The sequence below is a fragment of the Gigantopelta aegis genome, chromosome 6, assembly GCF_016097555.1.
Source record: "Gigantopelta aegis isolate Gae_Host chromosome 6, Gae_host_genome, whole genome shotgun sequence".
NCBI lineage: Eukaryota > Metazoa > Mollusca > Gastropoda > Neomphalida > Peltospiridae > Gigantopelta > Gigantopelta aegis.
The window spans coordinates 40,025,711-40,041,449 of NC_054704.1; the positions used below are offsets into that span (position 1 = coordinate 40,025,711).

At 39.2% G+C, this 15,739-nt stretch overlaps 1 protein-coding gene across 1 annotated transcript in view; it reads right to left on the reverse strand.

Moving 5' to 3' along the window:
- The window catches only part of LOC121374548 (neurogenic locus Notch protein-like), a 41,213-nt gene that overhangs the window by 22,389 nt on the left and 3,085 nt on the right, over positions 1 to 15,739 (reverse strand). The window contains exons 2-3 of the mRNA XM_041501653.1: positions 1,775 to 2,002; positions 225 to 371 (exon numbers count right to left, since the gene is read on the reverse strand). Of these exons, the coding sequence (XP_041357587.1) occupies positions 225 to 371; positions 1,775 to 2,002 (375 nt within the window). The remainder of the gene's footprint in view (positions 1 to 224; positions 372 to 1,774; positions 2,003 to 15,739) is intronic.

Sequence of the window (15,739 nt, forward strand, 5' to 3'; positions counted from 1 at the left end):
TTTCAGTAACATACTGTGTCAAGTTTAGGTTGATTGGACGACCTACAACAGCTGAAATCACAAATAACTTTACCTTTAGCATTACCCAATGTATTTGTCCTGCTGGCTTACCTTTAAGCATTGAAATATTTATCAAATCGAATACAATGTGCAAGCTATAGTCTGCAATCGACAGTCTTCTAGACAATGTCTGCTTTACCTGATTTATTTCATATAAACCATACCTATGGTGCAGTCATCGTTTTTCCAGCCAGTTAGACATCCTCCGTTACATTCACCTGTCCACATAATGCACGATGAATTACTCCTAGCACATTTACGATCAGCACACAACTTGTCACAGTCGGAACCATACTTGGTAAGTGGACATGCTGAAATATTTTAATAGTATGTTCATAAGTCACCTTAGTTACCGAGTCATTGTAAATTGAAAACAGGCAAACGTTTATGATAGTCTAACCATTGTGTGAAAGTACAACATTTAAAATGAATGAATGAATGAATGAATGAATGTTTAACGACACCCCAGCACGAAAAATACATCGGCTATTGGGTGTCAAACTATGGTAATGGGAAAGACTAAAGTGATGATCAACATCAATATAAAAATTCAACAGTTCAATTAAAATACAGTGTAAAGAACTTTGCAACAAATACAAATATCACAGATATAGAAAATTAAAATTTAGAATAAAAGTACAACATTTAAAAAAAAAGCAGATATTAATTGTCTCCTTGCTGCTGGCAGGAAATGCTACACATTCTTATAATATTATCTTCCGAAGCCATGGTTTGCTACCACTTGAAAGCCCCTTATTACGTCCAAATTTAAACCAGTCTTTCTAATATCATGAGGCGGGACTTAGTCCAGTGGTACAGCACTCGCCCGATGCGCAGATGGTTTAGGATCGATACCCGCGTTAGTGGGCATATTGGGCTATGTCTCGTTCCAGCCAGTGCACCACGACTGGTATATCAATGGCTGTCGTATACGTTATCATGTATGTGGTATTGTCCTTTTAAAAGATCAATTGCTACTAATGGAAAAATGTAGCGGGTTTCCTCTATAAGACTATGTCAGAGTTGCCAAATATTTGACATCCAATAGCCGATTATTAATTAATCAATGTGTTCTAGTGGTTAAACAAAACGAACTTTTCACATGAATAATTTCCCTGTCTGTAGGAGCTGTGTTTGTTGTAATGTTCGTGTTTTGCACGTGTTTGAGAGACCATGAAGTGGTAATCGGGGAGCACTTGTCACGTTTCCAATTTCTGGCTTGATGGTTGATTTTTCGCTACTAGGTGCATGTAAGAGAGAAATATGTTTCATGAATTTGTTACAGAATGTGTGAATGTTTGCGTTTTTGTTTCTCGGTTTCCATTTTGTCCGTCGTGTATTCGTCAAAGTCGTTTTCGGACTTAAAGTTCCTTCACTTCACATACATTAAACAATACGACGTCCACTATGTCATCCATAATTATTTACAAACATTAACATTTCACCGCATATTACTACATGAATGTGACGTAAACAAGCTAACCGTGGTGCACTGACTTTTAGAGGTGGTACATCGTAGCACCTGTAATCAGCAATCAAAATGGTATTTTACAATTGGCCATCTCGTGGAGTTAGCCAAAAACGTTCGCAAGACAATTGAAGGCTAATTTTGTTTTAATGTCCCAAGGATTTGAAATCCACCTTCACTTTTTGGTCCCTAAAAAATGGTCACGAGGCAGACTATACTGGAGACTGTAACAGTTATTGCGCTTACCCTTTACAACAACTTCACAGAAATCCATACATGTTGAGCCTTTAGGATTGCTGTAGTTTTGGTAGATCGTCACGTACCTGGCTGTGACATCACATGTTCTGGTGGTTATATTGGCAATGTCAGATCCGTCATCACTACCTGTGATTTGTAAACCACAAGATTCCCCTCCATTACTCTGCCGTGCTGATTTAGATGTGTATACCTGTATTCCTGTTCGTCTCCACGTCCCTATCAAACGAAATCAGTCAAATGCTTTTAGAATTAATCAATTACATATTGGTTGAAACAACATGCTGACACGCTGACATGCTGACATTCCTTCAATTAATATGATTATGGTGAAAACCTATACAATGAAGCGAAGCTCTGATGAAGTGTACGACTGACGGGGTCAGAACACATGCCGTTACAGGGTTATTTGGATTACTTGTACAAATGGTGGATGTCCTAATTTAGTGTAGTTGATAGACGTCTTCATCCGGTTAGATTGCCTTTTATTTCTTCATTTACTAATTCAAGCATGTAACGCGCGAGAATATATCCCAGCTCACCGTCATAAAACTTGCGCTATCGTCTTTATAGAGTTGTTCACTCCATATGAAGCAATTTCAGACACTTAAAATGTCTACTAGGAGAGTTTTAACTAAAGGACATTTGGGGTGTATGTAGCAATGAAAATTGACCCCTCCGTACAGCGTGATTGACAGCCACTCTGGACTAATAATATTTTACGGGTCACAGACTACGGCTACATCGTTTCTTGGACGCCATTAAGTTAAACAGCATAATTTTGTCGGTGTGTAACGCTTTTATAAGGTTAGCATTAACATTCGTTTAAATCACTGTCTGCTTCAACCGAGTGTGAGGTCTAGGGGAATAAGGAAGTCTTGCCTGAAATTTTACAAATTATCAAATTCAAAGAAAATAGAAAATATGAACAAAGTGTGTTTGTACATCAATCATACATTTACTTTTATAAGATAATAACTAAAATAATTATTTAAATTTCTTTGGGTATAAAATGTAATTTAACATTTACACTTTTTAATTTTCATTTGAGTTATGAATGAAAACTAACCTTTCAGAAGTACTAATAATAATTTAACATATTTTTCGTATTACATTTTTCGTTTTGCTTGAAACAGTTTTAATCTTCATTTGGATGTAATTGAATTTCACTTGAGTGATTTTACTGAATTATACAAACAAATGTAATTATTGACAGACTAGCTAGTTTTGCGGGGTTGAACATAGCATAGTGGTAAAGCTCTCCCCATCGTTCAGTTAATTTGGGCTCTTTCTTGTTTCAGCTAGTGCACCACGATTGGTATATCAAAGGTTGTGGTATGTGCTATCCTGTGCATATAGACGATCCTTTGCTATTAATTGAAAAATGTAACGTGTTTGCACCGTAGACTATACATATCAAAATTACCAAATGTTTGACTACTAAATCAATGTATTCTATGGTGTCGTTAAACAAAACAAGCTTTAACTTTACCGGGCACGTGGAATCCTTGCCCATTCTTCCTGCAGTGTACGTAGCAGTTGCAGAAGCGTATAAGGCTCCGGGTCACGCTGGCGTACACGTCTGTCCAGTTCGTCTCATATATGTTCAATGGGGTTGAGATCTGGCGATCTTGATGGCCATGGCAGCGCATTAATTTTCTCATTCTGTAGGAAATCCACTGTTACACGTGCCGTATGCGGCCTGGCATTGTCCTGCTCAAAGAGTTCTCTCCGTCGATCCAGAATGTGAAGCATGTGACGGCGAAGAATTTCATCCCGGTAGCGTATAGCTGCCAGGTTGCCTTGTACGAACACATGTTCACTTCTGCCGGTGTATGAGATGGCTCCCCACATCATGATATTCCCTCCACCGAATCTGTCAACTTGGGCGACGCAGTTGTTGGCGAAACGTTCATTGTGGCGTCTATAAACACGTTGTCGTCCATCACGTCGCTGTAGAAGAAACGTGACTCGTCGCTGAACCATACTCGTCGCCAGTTTCCCAAGTTCCACCCCTGTACATTCGTGCACCATCGAACACGTAAATGTCGATGTTGACGTCGCAGGACGGGGCCAACATACGGTCTCCTAGTTCGTAAACCAGCTTCTCGAAGTCGGTTCCGAATGGTTTGTGCAGACACCCTTCTCAAACCAGGTGTGCGTCCTGCAGTGTTCGTTGCTGTGGCAGTTTGGTGACGCAAATGCAGAACCCGGATGTAGCTATCTTGTGCTGCAGTTGTTATGCGAGGTCTTCCACTTCTGGGCCGGTCTTCAGCCGATTAAAACTCCTGGTACCTGTCCCAGAGACGTGAAATGGTGCTCTGGTGGACGTTCATGTGGCGTGCGACTGCTGACTGCGATTCACCTAACTGGAGGCGGCCTATTGCATTGTTTCAATTCGGCAGGCTTAGTCCTGGCATCTTGTAACTCGTCTACGTCGAAATGGAAATGAGGCATTATTGCGAGCATTGCAGCTTTAAATACCCATCACTACCCCCAATTTTTTCCCCGAGTTTCACGTGCAATCGCCAAAATCTGACCATTGCAAGCCGATTTCCTGCAATTGTCGCACAACGTGCCACAACGTGCGTTAAATTTATTTTAGGGTGCATTTGGGCATGCTGTCCCATTCCAGGAACATTAACAAACATGGTCATTCAGCAACATTGTATAAAAAAACACCTATATTTTGTAAAATCAAACACTTTCCTTCTTTCCATATCACCTATGCGATTTAAAAAAACAAGCAATTGACAGAGTATATTTTGTTTCCTGTTACACAATATTTGCCTGAAACGAAATTAAACTCATTGTAATTAAGAAAATGGTATGTAATGTGTAGTTATAATTGATATATCTTCACACGAATAAGTTACAAACTGTTATAAATATTTGTTTTTATATATTTCAGAAACTCACAAGACAACTGAAACATCTTGGGCCACTGATCAGCCCAAGATGCCACAATTATAACAATCATGTACCAAGTCGACCCAAAATGTCCCAACTGCTGCATATATAGAGGATAATAAACGAGTTACCAGTTATTATCAAATTTATGTCCAGAGTGAAATAATTTTCAGTTGTCACGAGCTTTAGCGAGTGACAAATTAAAATTATTTCATGAGGGACATAAATTTAACGATATACGCACTGTTCTGAGTATTTCTATAACTTTGTAATTTAATCACGTTCATAGATAATTTTCAAAAACAAAAGTTCTCTTTATTCTGGTACAAAATCTATAATGAATTGCATTAAAATGACATTTTGTTATAAATTTAACACCAAAATCAGACAGCCGTAAATGCAAACTCTTTAAACTACATGACGTCATTGTGTGCGTTTGCCAAATCGTGATGACGTCATATTTAGTACCGACAAGGTCATTATCCAATAGTATTGTTCGTTAGACCAATGCATGATAATTTCTCAGTGAGAAATTATGATTTTTATTTTCCCCGTTATGAGTGCCTGCTGGGGTAATAAAAGTATGTATGTTTGTATGTATGTACGCATGCATTCAAGTATATATGTATGTATGTATGTATGTATGTTAAAGTTACAATTTGCATTTTCCAATAAAAATATCTATTATTAAAAATTATTATTTCGCCAAATTGAAATAAAATTCAGCAAATGATTTAAAAATTAAAAGTTGACGTATTTGGCGAGTGATGGAGCTAGCCCTACATCCTTTGTCACAAATCATTTCATTTCAATTTATTTTCGTGCTCATATCCAATCAAGCACGCTGTCCTGGGCACACACACCTCAGCTATCTGGCCTGTCCTTCCAGGGCAGTGGGTTAGTTGTTAGTTATTAGTTGTTAGTGAGAGAGAAGAGGGTGTAGTGATCTTACACCTACCCATTGACTTGTTAAAACTAGCTCTGGGTGGGAGCCAGTACCGTGTTGCGAACCCAGTACCTACTAGGCTTATGCCCGATAGCTACCACGACACCACCAATAATATGTGGATAATAAATATGTGTGTGTGTGTGTGTGTGTAAAATATTAGATATGTGTGTTGTGAGTTAGTTTTGCGAAGAAAGCAAATGAAGTGAAAACCAGCGGATTACCCTGCCAAACCTCTAATAATAAAACAAAAAGTAAACCATAACAAATTAAAAAAAAAAAAAAAAAATACAGATTGAAAAACTGTCATGCAAATGCTGCTTTCAAAAGGGAATGGGACCAGACAAAGCAAACTGCATCAATACATACACCAATGCATACATACATATAGGCCGATAGAGGATTCGTCACGAGTATTTTTTAATATGCAAAATATCAACCGAGTCTATGTTAATCGGTATTTGTCGAGGCTCTGCCGAGACAAATACCATTAACTACACGAGGTTGTAAGCAAATGACCCATCCACAGCAACACATTACCTAGAGACCTTGCAAATTTGCATACCATTACTAACCGGGTTAATACACTAAAATTATCACATGGCTTTATGACACGGATACCATGGGTAAGTTATAGGATAACTATATCTATCTATCTATCTATCTATCTATCTATAATATATATATATATATATATATATATATATATATATATATATGATATATATATAGATATATATATATATATATATATATATATATATATATACATATACATATATACATATATACATACATATATATATTATTGCAAATTAGATGTAAATTAATCAGAACACAGCAGTACTACGTTTATTGACATGTAACAACACGTGCTACGGCGACACTACAGAATTGACGTATGCATTTATAATCATAAAACAAAAAACGCTTAATACAGCAACTTTACATTGATAGCTGTCCAGCGTCCTGAAAAGAAAACATGTCATGTACTAGTTTATTTTAATGTAGAGATATTCCTTTTAATAAGACACGGCACCATATATTCATACACCATTTGAATGTCGAGTATTGGCTGACTGGAATTAAAGGTGCATATGCAGTTTACAAATACACGTTGTTTTTAGCTTGAAATTATATGATAAAGATAGTATTACCCTTCTGTGTTTCGGTATCGTCAATGTCATATATTAGGAATAAAAAATGTATTATGCGCGCCTCTGGCTATGATAATGACGATTCATACATACATACATACATACATACATATAATAAATTTGTCATACATACATATATATATATACAAGTGATCAAAAAATATTTTTGTGAAAGAAGAACCGGGATATGATCATGCGGGTTGAGTAATAGCAAATACGCTGACTGTAAGATAATAAGTTCGACGTATAAATATAAGAGAAAGTCAACATTAATTTATCGCCAACACTTGGACATAGCCAAATATGCATCCATCCATCCATCCATCCGAGGCAAGATGTAGCCCAGTGGTAAATAGCTCGTCTGGTGCGCGGTCAGTCTAGGATCGATCCACGTCGGTAGACCCATTGAACTAATTTTCGTTCCCGCCACTGCTCCACGAGTGGTATATCAAAGACCGTGGTGTGTGCTATCCAGTCTGTAGGATGGTGCATACAAAAGATCCCTTGCTACTAATCGAAAAATGTAGCGGGATTTCTCTTTAAAACTCTATATAAAATGTGCCAACTGTTCATCAAATAGCCGATGATTAATAAATCAGTCAATGTGTTCTATTGATGTCGTTAAACAAAACAACCTTTAAACCATCCATTGATCCAGCCATACGTACATATGTTGCTTACCAACGCACCCATCTACATGCCTACAGACGCACATGCATACATATATACATAGATACACGTATACACAAATACATACAAATACACACACACACACACCCACACAGACACACACACACACACACGCACACACAAACACACACACACACACACATGTACATACAAAGTATCTACATATTTACACAGCATATTTCATACTATTTCCTATGATTAGACACTCATGAATCACTGGTTGAAATAGGAAAACTCAATTGTTCGACCCTTCATTGTAATCCATTTCAAACGAACACAAATCCCACTCGTTGGGACACGCACAATTTCAAAATGTCTTTAAATGGTTCAACCAGAGCCACACGACTATTATACCAAAGGCTTTTAATTTTAAATGTCACTACACGCCCCCATCCCTTCTTTTAAAATAAATAAACGCATCCCCGTCCAAAAAATATAGATGCCACGGTTTTAAACAAGTGGAGGGTTATCGCGGTTCCTTCTATTTTCTTCATCCGCGGCATATATCGATTATAAAAGTTCAACAAAACACAAAGGCATTTTAATTTATCCGGCTTAACAAGAACAGTTAGCATAGGATATTTTAAATGTTGTTTTGGTTTTATTCGACGTTCGTGTTCTTGTACTTTGATATACAGAAGTAAAAATGGTTTCGTCGATTTAAAACACATTAGTAGTAGGGAGGCCTGTATAGAGTCATGATTGACCTACTTTCCCGTGATCACGTGACCTTGGTAGGAAACAATGGCCTTTGTATATAGGTGGGTGCAGGTGTATGGTCTCGGTAGGAAACAATGGCTTTTGTCTAGGAAACAATGACACAATGGTCTTTGTGTAGGAAACAATGACACAATGGCCTTTGTGTAGGAAACAATGGCCTTTGTATAGGTGGGTGCAGGTGTATGGTATCGGTAGGAAACAATGGCCTTTGTGTGGGAAACAATGGCCTTTGTATATAGGTGGGTGCAGGTTTATGGTCTCGGTAGGAAACAATGGCCTTTGTGTAGGAAACAATGACACAATGGCTTTTGTATAGGAAACAATGGCCTTTGTATAGGTGTGTGCAGGTGTCTGACCTTGGTAGGAAACAATGGCCTTTGTGTAGGAAACAATGGCCCTTGTATAGGTGGGTGCAGGTGTATGGTCTTGATAGGAAACAATGACCTTTGTGTAGGAAACAATGGCCTTTGTATAGGTGGGTGCAGGTGTTTGGCCTCGGTAGGAAACAGTGGCCTTTGTGTAGGAGACAATGGCACAATGGCCTTTGTATAGGAGACAATGGCCATGGAGGAAACAATGGCCTTTGTGTAGTAGACAATGACCTTGGTCCAGGTGTGCGATCATGGTGTATTCAATTCATTGTGTTGCATATTACCAAACAAATTGGTGTCAGCAAAAAATAAAAGCAAAGAAACAACAACAATTAATAATAACAATATGTACAGGCCAAGTGTAAGTCTGACGTTGGTTTTGGCTTCATTGTATAACGTCTATTGTGTTGTTGTATTTTTGTATTCACAGTGGACATAGACGTGAACGTTTTTTCACAGTGTTTTATTCTAGACTCCCAAAATAATTGCCGTTAAAATATGTCTCGTGGGGAAGGACTGTAGCTGTTTGCTGACTGTTTGGTTTAAAGTGAGGCTTTCATGTCGCCAGACAAAGTGCGTGTGTGATGATTTTCATTCATTTGTATTTCTTTAGCACATTGTCGACGTTTTCTTTGTTGTCGTCATTCAGCCATTCATTCATTCGCTTTATAATAGAGGAGTACTTTATCAGACCTCTTCATCAGCCCTCATACAAAGGCATTTTATCACGCCTCTCCGAGTGTTTATGAAACCAGGTGAACTGCAAAAGACATACCGACGCGTGCCCGTCTTAAGTAGCAGAATAAATTTGTTATGGTATGCACACTGACCGTCAAAGTTTATTTGTGTTTAGCGACATCACTAGAGGACATTGATTTATGAATCATCGGTTATTGGATGAAAAACATAATTTTGACAGTTTTAGAGAGGAAACCCGCTACATTTTTTCCATGAGTAGTGTCATGGGGATTCTATAATACCCGTAACTGAATAAAACACGATTATCAAAATATCTCTCCTAACTGTATATCTATTAGATCTCTCTGTAACGGGCGGTATATACCCGCTTTGGCTCGTCTCTAGGTATGATCAGAGATACGATCTTATATAAAGTATATGTAATATAGCACGTTTAGTTCACTAGAAAACACAACAAAAACACAATACACTTTGGAATCTGTATTAACCTACGCTGACAAATGCACAGCCGCAGTAGTTAATTAATAACAACAATAATAACAACCCAGAACTGATCACTTAATTAGTTAATCTCTAGGAGTTTAGTTTACACAATATGCTAATCACTTCACCGTGACACAACACCCACACGTGTGATAATTGAGAAACGCTTCCAGGAGAAGTTAATTAATAAAGGAATTACAACACCATTCCTAACTGGTTAATTTTTAATCAACCCTTACTACTTGTTCAGTAACGTGTGATAATTGAGCAACGCTTCCAGGGGAACTTAATTAATAAAGGAATTACAGCTCTATTCCTAACGACTCCTTCAGTAACCTTGTAACACAGAATTAATACCGGTACCTATCACAATAAAGACAATAACCTACAGTTTACCTAGGTCTTCTAGGATGACTGGCTAAGCTTTATATTACCAAATACTCATATAATGTTAGAACAAAAAGTATACGATTTACTTCGTCAGATGACCGAAGACACTGTCTAAAGAATATTGGTATAATACAGTATTAAAATATTTAAAAGTCACATCAATCACATCAAGGTTATACAACAGAGCAGACATAAAATATTTACCAAAGTCCAAACGGACAACGTTCCCGGGAGGCCTTCCTTTTTGGTTCTCCTCATAACTCTAAAACTCTAGCTATTTATTATAAATCGAAATATCGCCTAGGAGTAAATCGCGGCACCGAATCTTATCATCTGATATTTCCACCGCGACCAAGCGGTATTTTTTTCCTCAGATCGTCAGACTTAATGTCGCCAGTTCGCTAGAGATTCCACGGTCGCGCGGAGGTATTACGTAACTACTGGCCACATGGCCTACACACCTGGCTGGGTGTGTATTAGACGACCGTCGCGCAGAAGTATTACGTAACAAGTTGCCCACCTGGCCTACGTGCAATGAAACTGCACACGGCCCTCTAACACAATTAATATCGCCACAGGCGAAAAGAAATTAAGAGCATGTACCGTCACACACCCCCACCTCAAAAAGGATATTTCCTCTATTCTAGGAATAGGGAAATATACTACATTAAAACAAAAAGGTGCGTTAACCGACGCATACGGGCATTTATAACACATGTAATAATAAGGTGAATACCAGTAATCACACTGAGTTTCTGAGTCCCTGGTATACAAATAAAATATATATAAACAAAACAGAAATCAAGAATGTCAACACATTATCATAACGTTTAACTTCGGGACAGGGCATCAGCGATTACATTGGATGTGCCCTTGATATGTTCAATGGTAACTGGGTATTCTTGCAGAAGAAGACTCCACCTCAAAACTCTCTGGTTGGTGGCGTTCATTCTGTGAATGAAAGTTAGCGGATTATGATCAGTAAAGACCACCACTTGGTGCACTGCCGATTTCACGTAGATCTGAAAATGCTTCAGAGCTTGTACCATGGCCAAAGCTTCCTTCTCTATAGTGGAATAGTTCACCTGGTGTTTGTCAAACTTTTTCGAGAAGAAACTTACAGGATGGTCCAGTCCATTTTCGTCTTCTTGGAACAGCACAGCTCCAGCACCCACGTCACTGGCACCCACAGCTAGCTTGACCGGCATTCGGTAGTCTGGTGCTGCCATCACGGGAGACGAGTAGAGCCTCTGCTTGAGACGGTTGAATGACTTCTCGCATTCACTTGACCAATGGAACTTCGTTTCCTACTTTTCCAACGTCGCACGTTTTCCAGGTTTTCTCCGATAGGCATGCTGTCAAATCGGTGTAGCGTTGGGTTCCAAGCGCACATCTTGGCTTAAGGTATTGGTAACCGTTGGAAGGTCCCGACAAATGGAAACATTGTTTTGTATCAGCGTAGTCAACTTTTTTCGCCGGGGGTTCAAGTCTGCTAGAATCTGGCTGTTGGCCAACTTGACCTCTGCAGTATTGACGTCAACACAGGAAATTAAGTGTCTCTCAATTTGGACCGGTCTCTCTGGAACTATCGGCAGTCAGTCAAAATAACCTTTTAGCAAATTGATGTGACAATACCTACTTTTCCTAACACCTATCAGGAATGTTTATCACATACCCTGTCTCATTAACCCGTTTGTGCACAACATAGTGGCCGAAATACCGGTTCTGTAATGAGCCCCGTTTAATGGGAAGGTACAGCAGCACTTTATCCCCTGGTTTAAATTCCCGACTCTTAGCCTTCCTATCAAACACTGATTTTATTTTGCTCTGAGCATGGCTCAGTTGCTTCCTAGCTAGTTCGGTCGCCGGCAACCTCCTATCTCTAACTCTCTTATTTATTAATACTCCCTTGTCCACAGTTAACAAGGTAGTGCGAGCTGCCAACAAATTTGGATCAGCCCCCTGCTCTAGTACTAACTCTTGTCTATTACAAGGTAAGTCCCCTCTATCAAACACAACTGGTTCATTTACCCTCTGCGGGAGATCAACAGGTTCCACCACATTTAATTCCTCAGTTGACTTGTCTCCAATTTTACTGATAACCTCATCCACTCCAATTTCATGGCTCACACACGTATCAGACAAATCACAAATATCCTCTGCGTCTTGTGCTAACCTACTGGCCATAGCCCTAGTCTTTACACACGCAGGATAACTAATCTCATCAACCTCACACTCTTTTATGGGTAAAGGGCTGTCTTTAATTAACAATTGGTCACATTTCGGCTGACAACACTGACTAGTCAAATCATTACCCAACAAAACTCCTATGTTTTCAACAGGCAAGACCTTTACAACACCCATAATGACTGGTCCCGTCACAAACTTCGAACACAAGAAAACGTTATGTAACCGAACAACAATTTTTTCTCCAGTAACCGAGGTTAAGGCCAAACTACGTCCTATGTCTGAATTTTCAATACCAGCTAAACTCTCTTGCGTGATCAAACTCTGACTACACCCGGTATCTCTATAGATTGATATAGCCTTAGGACTCAATTCTTGTTTCACATCACAAACCATACCAGTGGACACATACGGGTTTACTTTCTCTGCCATGTGACTAACCATTAACTCTCTCGCTAACGGAGCTGACCTCACTAAACCGACCACGTGCGCATTATCGCGTTTCCTTTTAAAACAGTCCCCGACAAGATGGTTATCCTTTTTACAGTAACTGCAATGTGGACGAAAAGTTCGTGCATTGGCTGATAATGCAGGTCTATCCTTACTCATTCCTTGCCTGACTAGCTGACCAACTAGATGACTCTACCCGATAGTTACTTTCCCGGGAAAAACCTGGCTGAATTTTTTTCTTATCACCCTGTTGTAAAGAGCTACCCGGTACTGCCTGAGCTTTGTGTATTAACACGTAATCATCTGCCACTATGCCTGCCTCCGCTATCTTTTTGACATCACGATCCTCTAAATGAATACGTAAGCTAACTGGTAATCCATTTTTAATGTCCTGTAAGATCAACAACTCCCGTAACTCGGTATATGACTCTACCTGATGAGAAATACCCATTTATCAAACATCCCTGCCTTCTTAGCCACAAACTCACTATAAGACTGACCCTGCGTTTTTCTCAACTCGCTATACCGTAAACAATAATCCTCAGGTCGTAATTCATACGCCCTCAACACCGCAGCCTTAACTAGGTCGTACTGACTTGCTCGCTCATCACTCATTGAATTATAAGCTACACTAGCCTTCCCCTTAAACTTAGACACGGCTAACAATGTCCACTTAGACTGCGGCCAATTTAGCTGCTTAGCGGCCCGTTCAAAAAGTTGGAAGAACATGTCTACCTCCTGATCGTCAAATACAGGCACTGATCTATAAGCCTCCGACATGTTAAAACCATTTCCTGCCTCACGTCTAACTTCTTCAGTATTCAACTTTAACTCATGTGCCTACCCTTTTAATTTTGCTAACTGGAATTCTCTATCCCTATCTCTCTCTTCTCTCTCTCTCTCTCTCTCTCTCTCTCTCTCTCTCTCTCTCTCTCTCTCTCTCTCCTCTCTCTCTCTCTTCTCTATCCCTCTCTCTATCTTCTCTATCCCTCTCTCTATAATCTCTATCTCTACCTTCTTTTCTCTCTCTCTCTCTCTCTCTCTCTCTCTCTCTCTCTCTCTCTCTCTCTCTCTCTCTCTCTCTCTCTCTCTCTCTCTCTCTCTCTCTCTCTATCTCTCTGTCTTCTCTCTCTCTATCTAATGCACGTTCCTCTCTTTCGTACTCAAGCTTTTTAAAAGCTAATTGTTATTCCACACTTAACTCATTTATCTCTATCTCTGGAACAATCTCACTGTCTTCCATAACAGGCCTATCACCAAAACCTTCCTGGATAATAATTGTCTTTATATCACCTAAGGTTTTAGCTGATGTTAAATCAATTTCTCGCTCACCCGCGATTTCAACTATCTCGGCCTTACGTGCTCGCTTAATCTCCACTACACTGAGCGTAGGCCTATCCAGCAAATTCTTATCCATGTTTAGATATGACGCACTTAATATTAATTAATTTTCTAGTGAACAACGTGCTACTTCTGGTTATTTGTAAAAATAATTTATAAAGCCCCCATTTACAAACAATACTTTTTTTAAAATATGCGTCTCCCGTTTCAGATCCAGGACGAGCGCCCCAATTTTCTACTCCTGTCACGGGGATTCTATAATAACCGTAACTGAATATTAGATCTCTCTGTAACGGGCGGTATATACCCGCTTTGGCTCGTCTCTAGGTATGATCAGAGATACGATCTTATATAAAGTATATGTAATATAGCACGTTTAGTTCACTAGAAAACACAACAAAAACACAATACACTTTGGAATCTGTATTAACCTACGCTGACAAATGCACAGCCTCAGTAGTTAATTAATAACAACAATTATAACAACACAGAACTGATCACTTAATTAGTTAATCTCTAGGAGTTTAGTTTACACAATATGCTAATCACTTCACCGTGACACAACACCCACACGTGTGATAATTGAGAAACACTTTCAGGAGAAGTTAATTAATAAAGGAATTACAGCTCTATTCCTAACGGGTTAATTTTTAATTAACCCTAACTACTCCTTCAGTAACCTTGTAACACAGAATTAATACTGGGACCTATCACAATAAAGACACAACCTACAGTTACCTAGTCTTCTAGGATGACGGTTAAGCTTTATATTACCAAATACTCATATAATGTTAGAACAAAAAGTCTACGATTTACTTCGTCAGATGACCGAAGACACTGTTTAAAGAATATTGGTATAATACAGTATTAAAATATTTAAAAGTCACATCAATCAACATCAAGTTTACATACAACAGAGCAGACATAAAAATATTAACCAAAGTCCAAACGGACAACGTTCCCGGGGGAGGCCTTCCTTTTTGGTCTCCTCATAACTCTAAAACTCTAGCTATTTATTATAAACTGAAATATCGCCTAGGGGTAAATCGCGGCACCGAATCTTATCATCTGATATTTCCACCGCGACCAAGCGGTATGTTTTTTCCTCAGATCGTCAGACTTAATGTCGCCAGTTCGCTAGAGATTCCACGGTCGCGCGGGGGTATTACGTAACTACCGGCCACATGGCCTCCACAGCTGGCTGGGTGTGTATTAGACGACCGTCGCGCAGAAGTATTACGTAACAAGTTGCCCACCTGGGCTACGTGCAATGAAACTGCACACGGCCCTCTAACACAATTAATATCGCCACAGGTGAAAAGAACTTAAGAGCATGTACCGTCACAAGTAGCAAGGGATCTTTTATATACACAATCTCATACCCCTTATGGGGAGCCAGATTTCATAATAAATACAAAACGTTTTGTGTTGCGGGCGTGCGAACAGTGCGTGATGCGTGACTGTGTGTGTGAAACCCCCCCCCCCACCCCCAACTTTTTTTTTGTTTAAAAACCAGCCCATTCCTATGAAGAAAGACAGCGTGACTGCAACTCAACGCCCAAACCAACCTATGCCTTTTTAACTACCATTTTAAACACGGTATTTCCAAAAG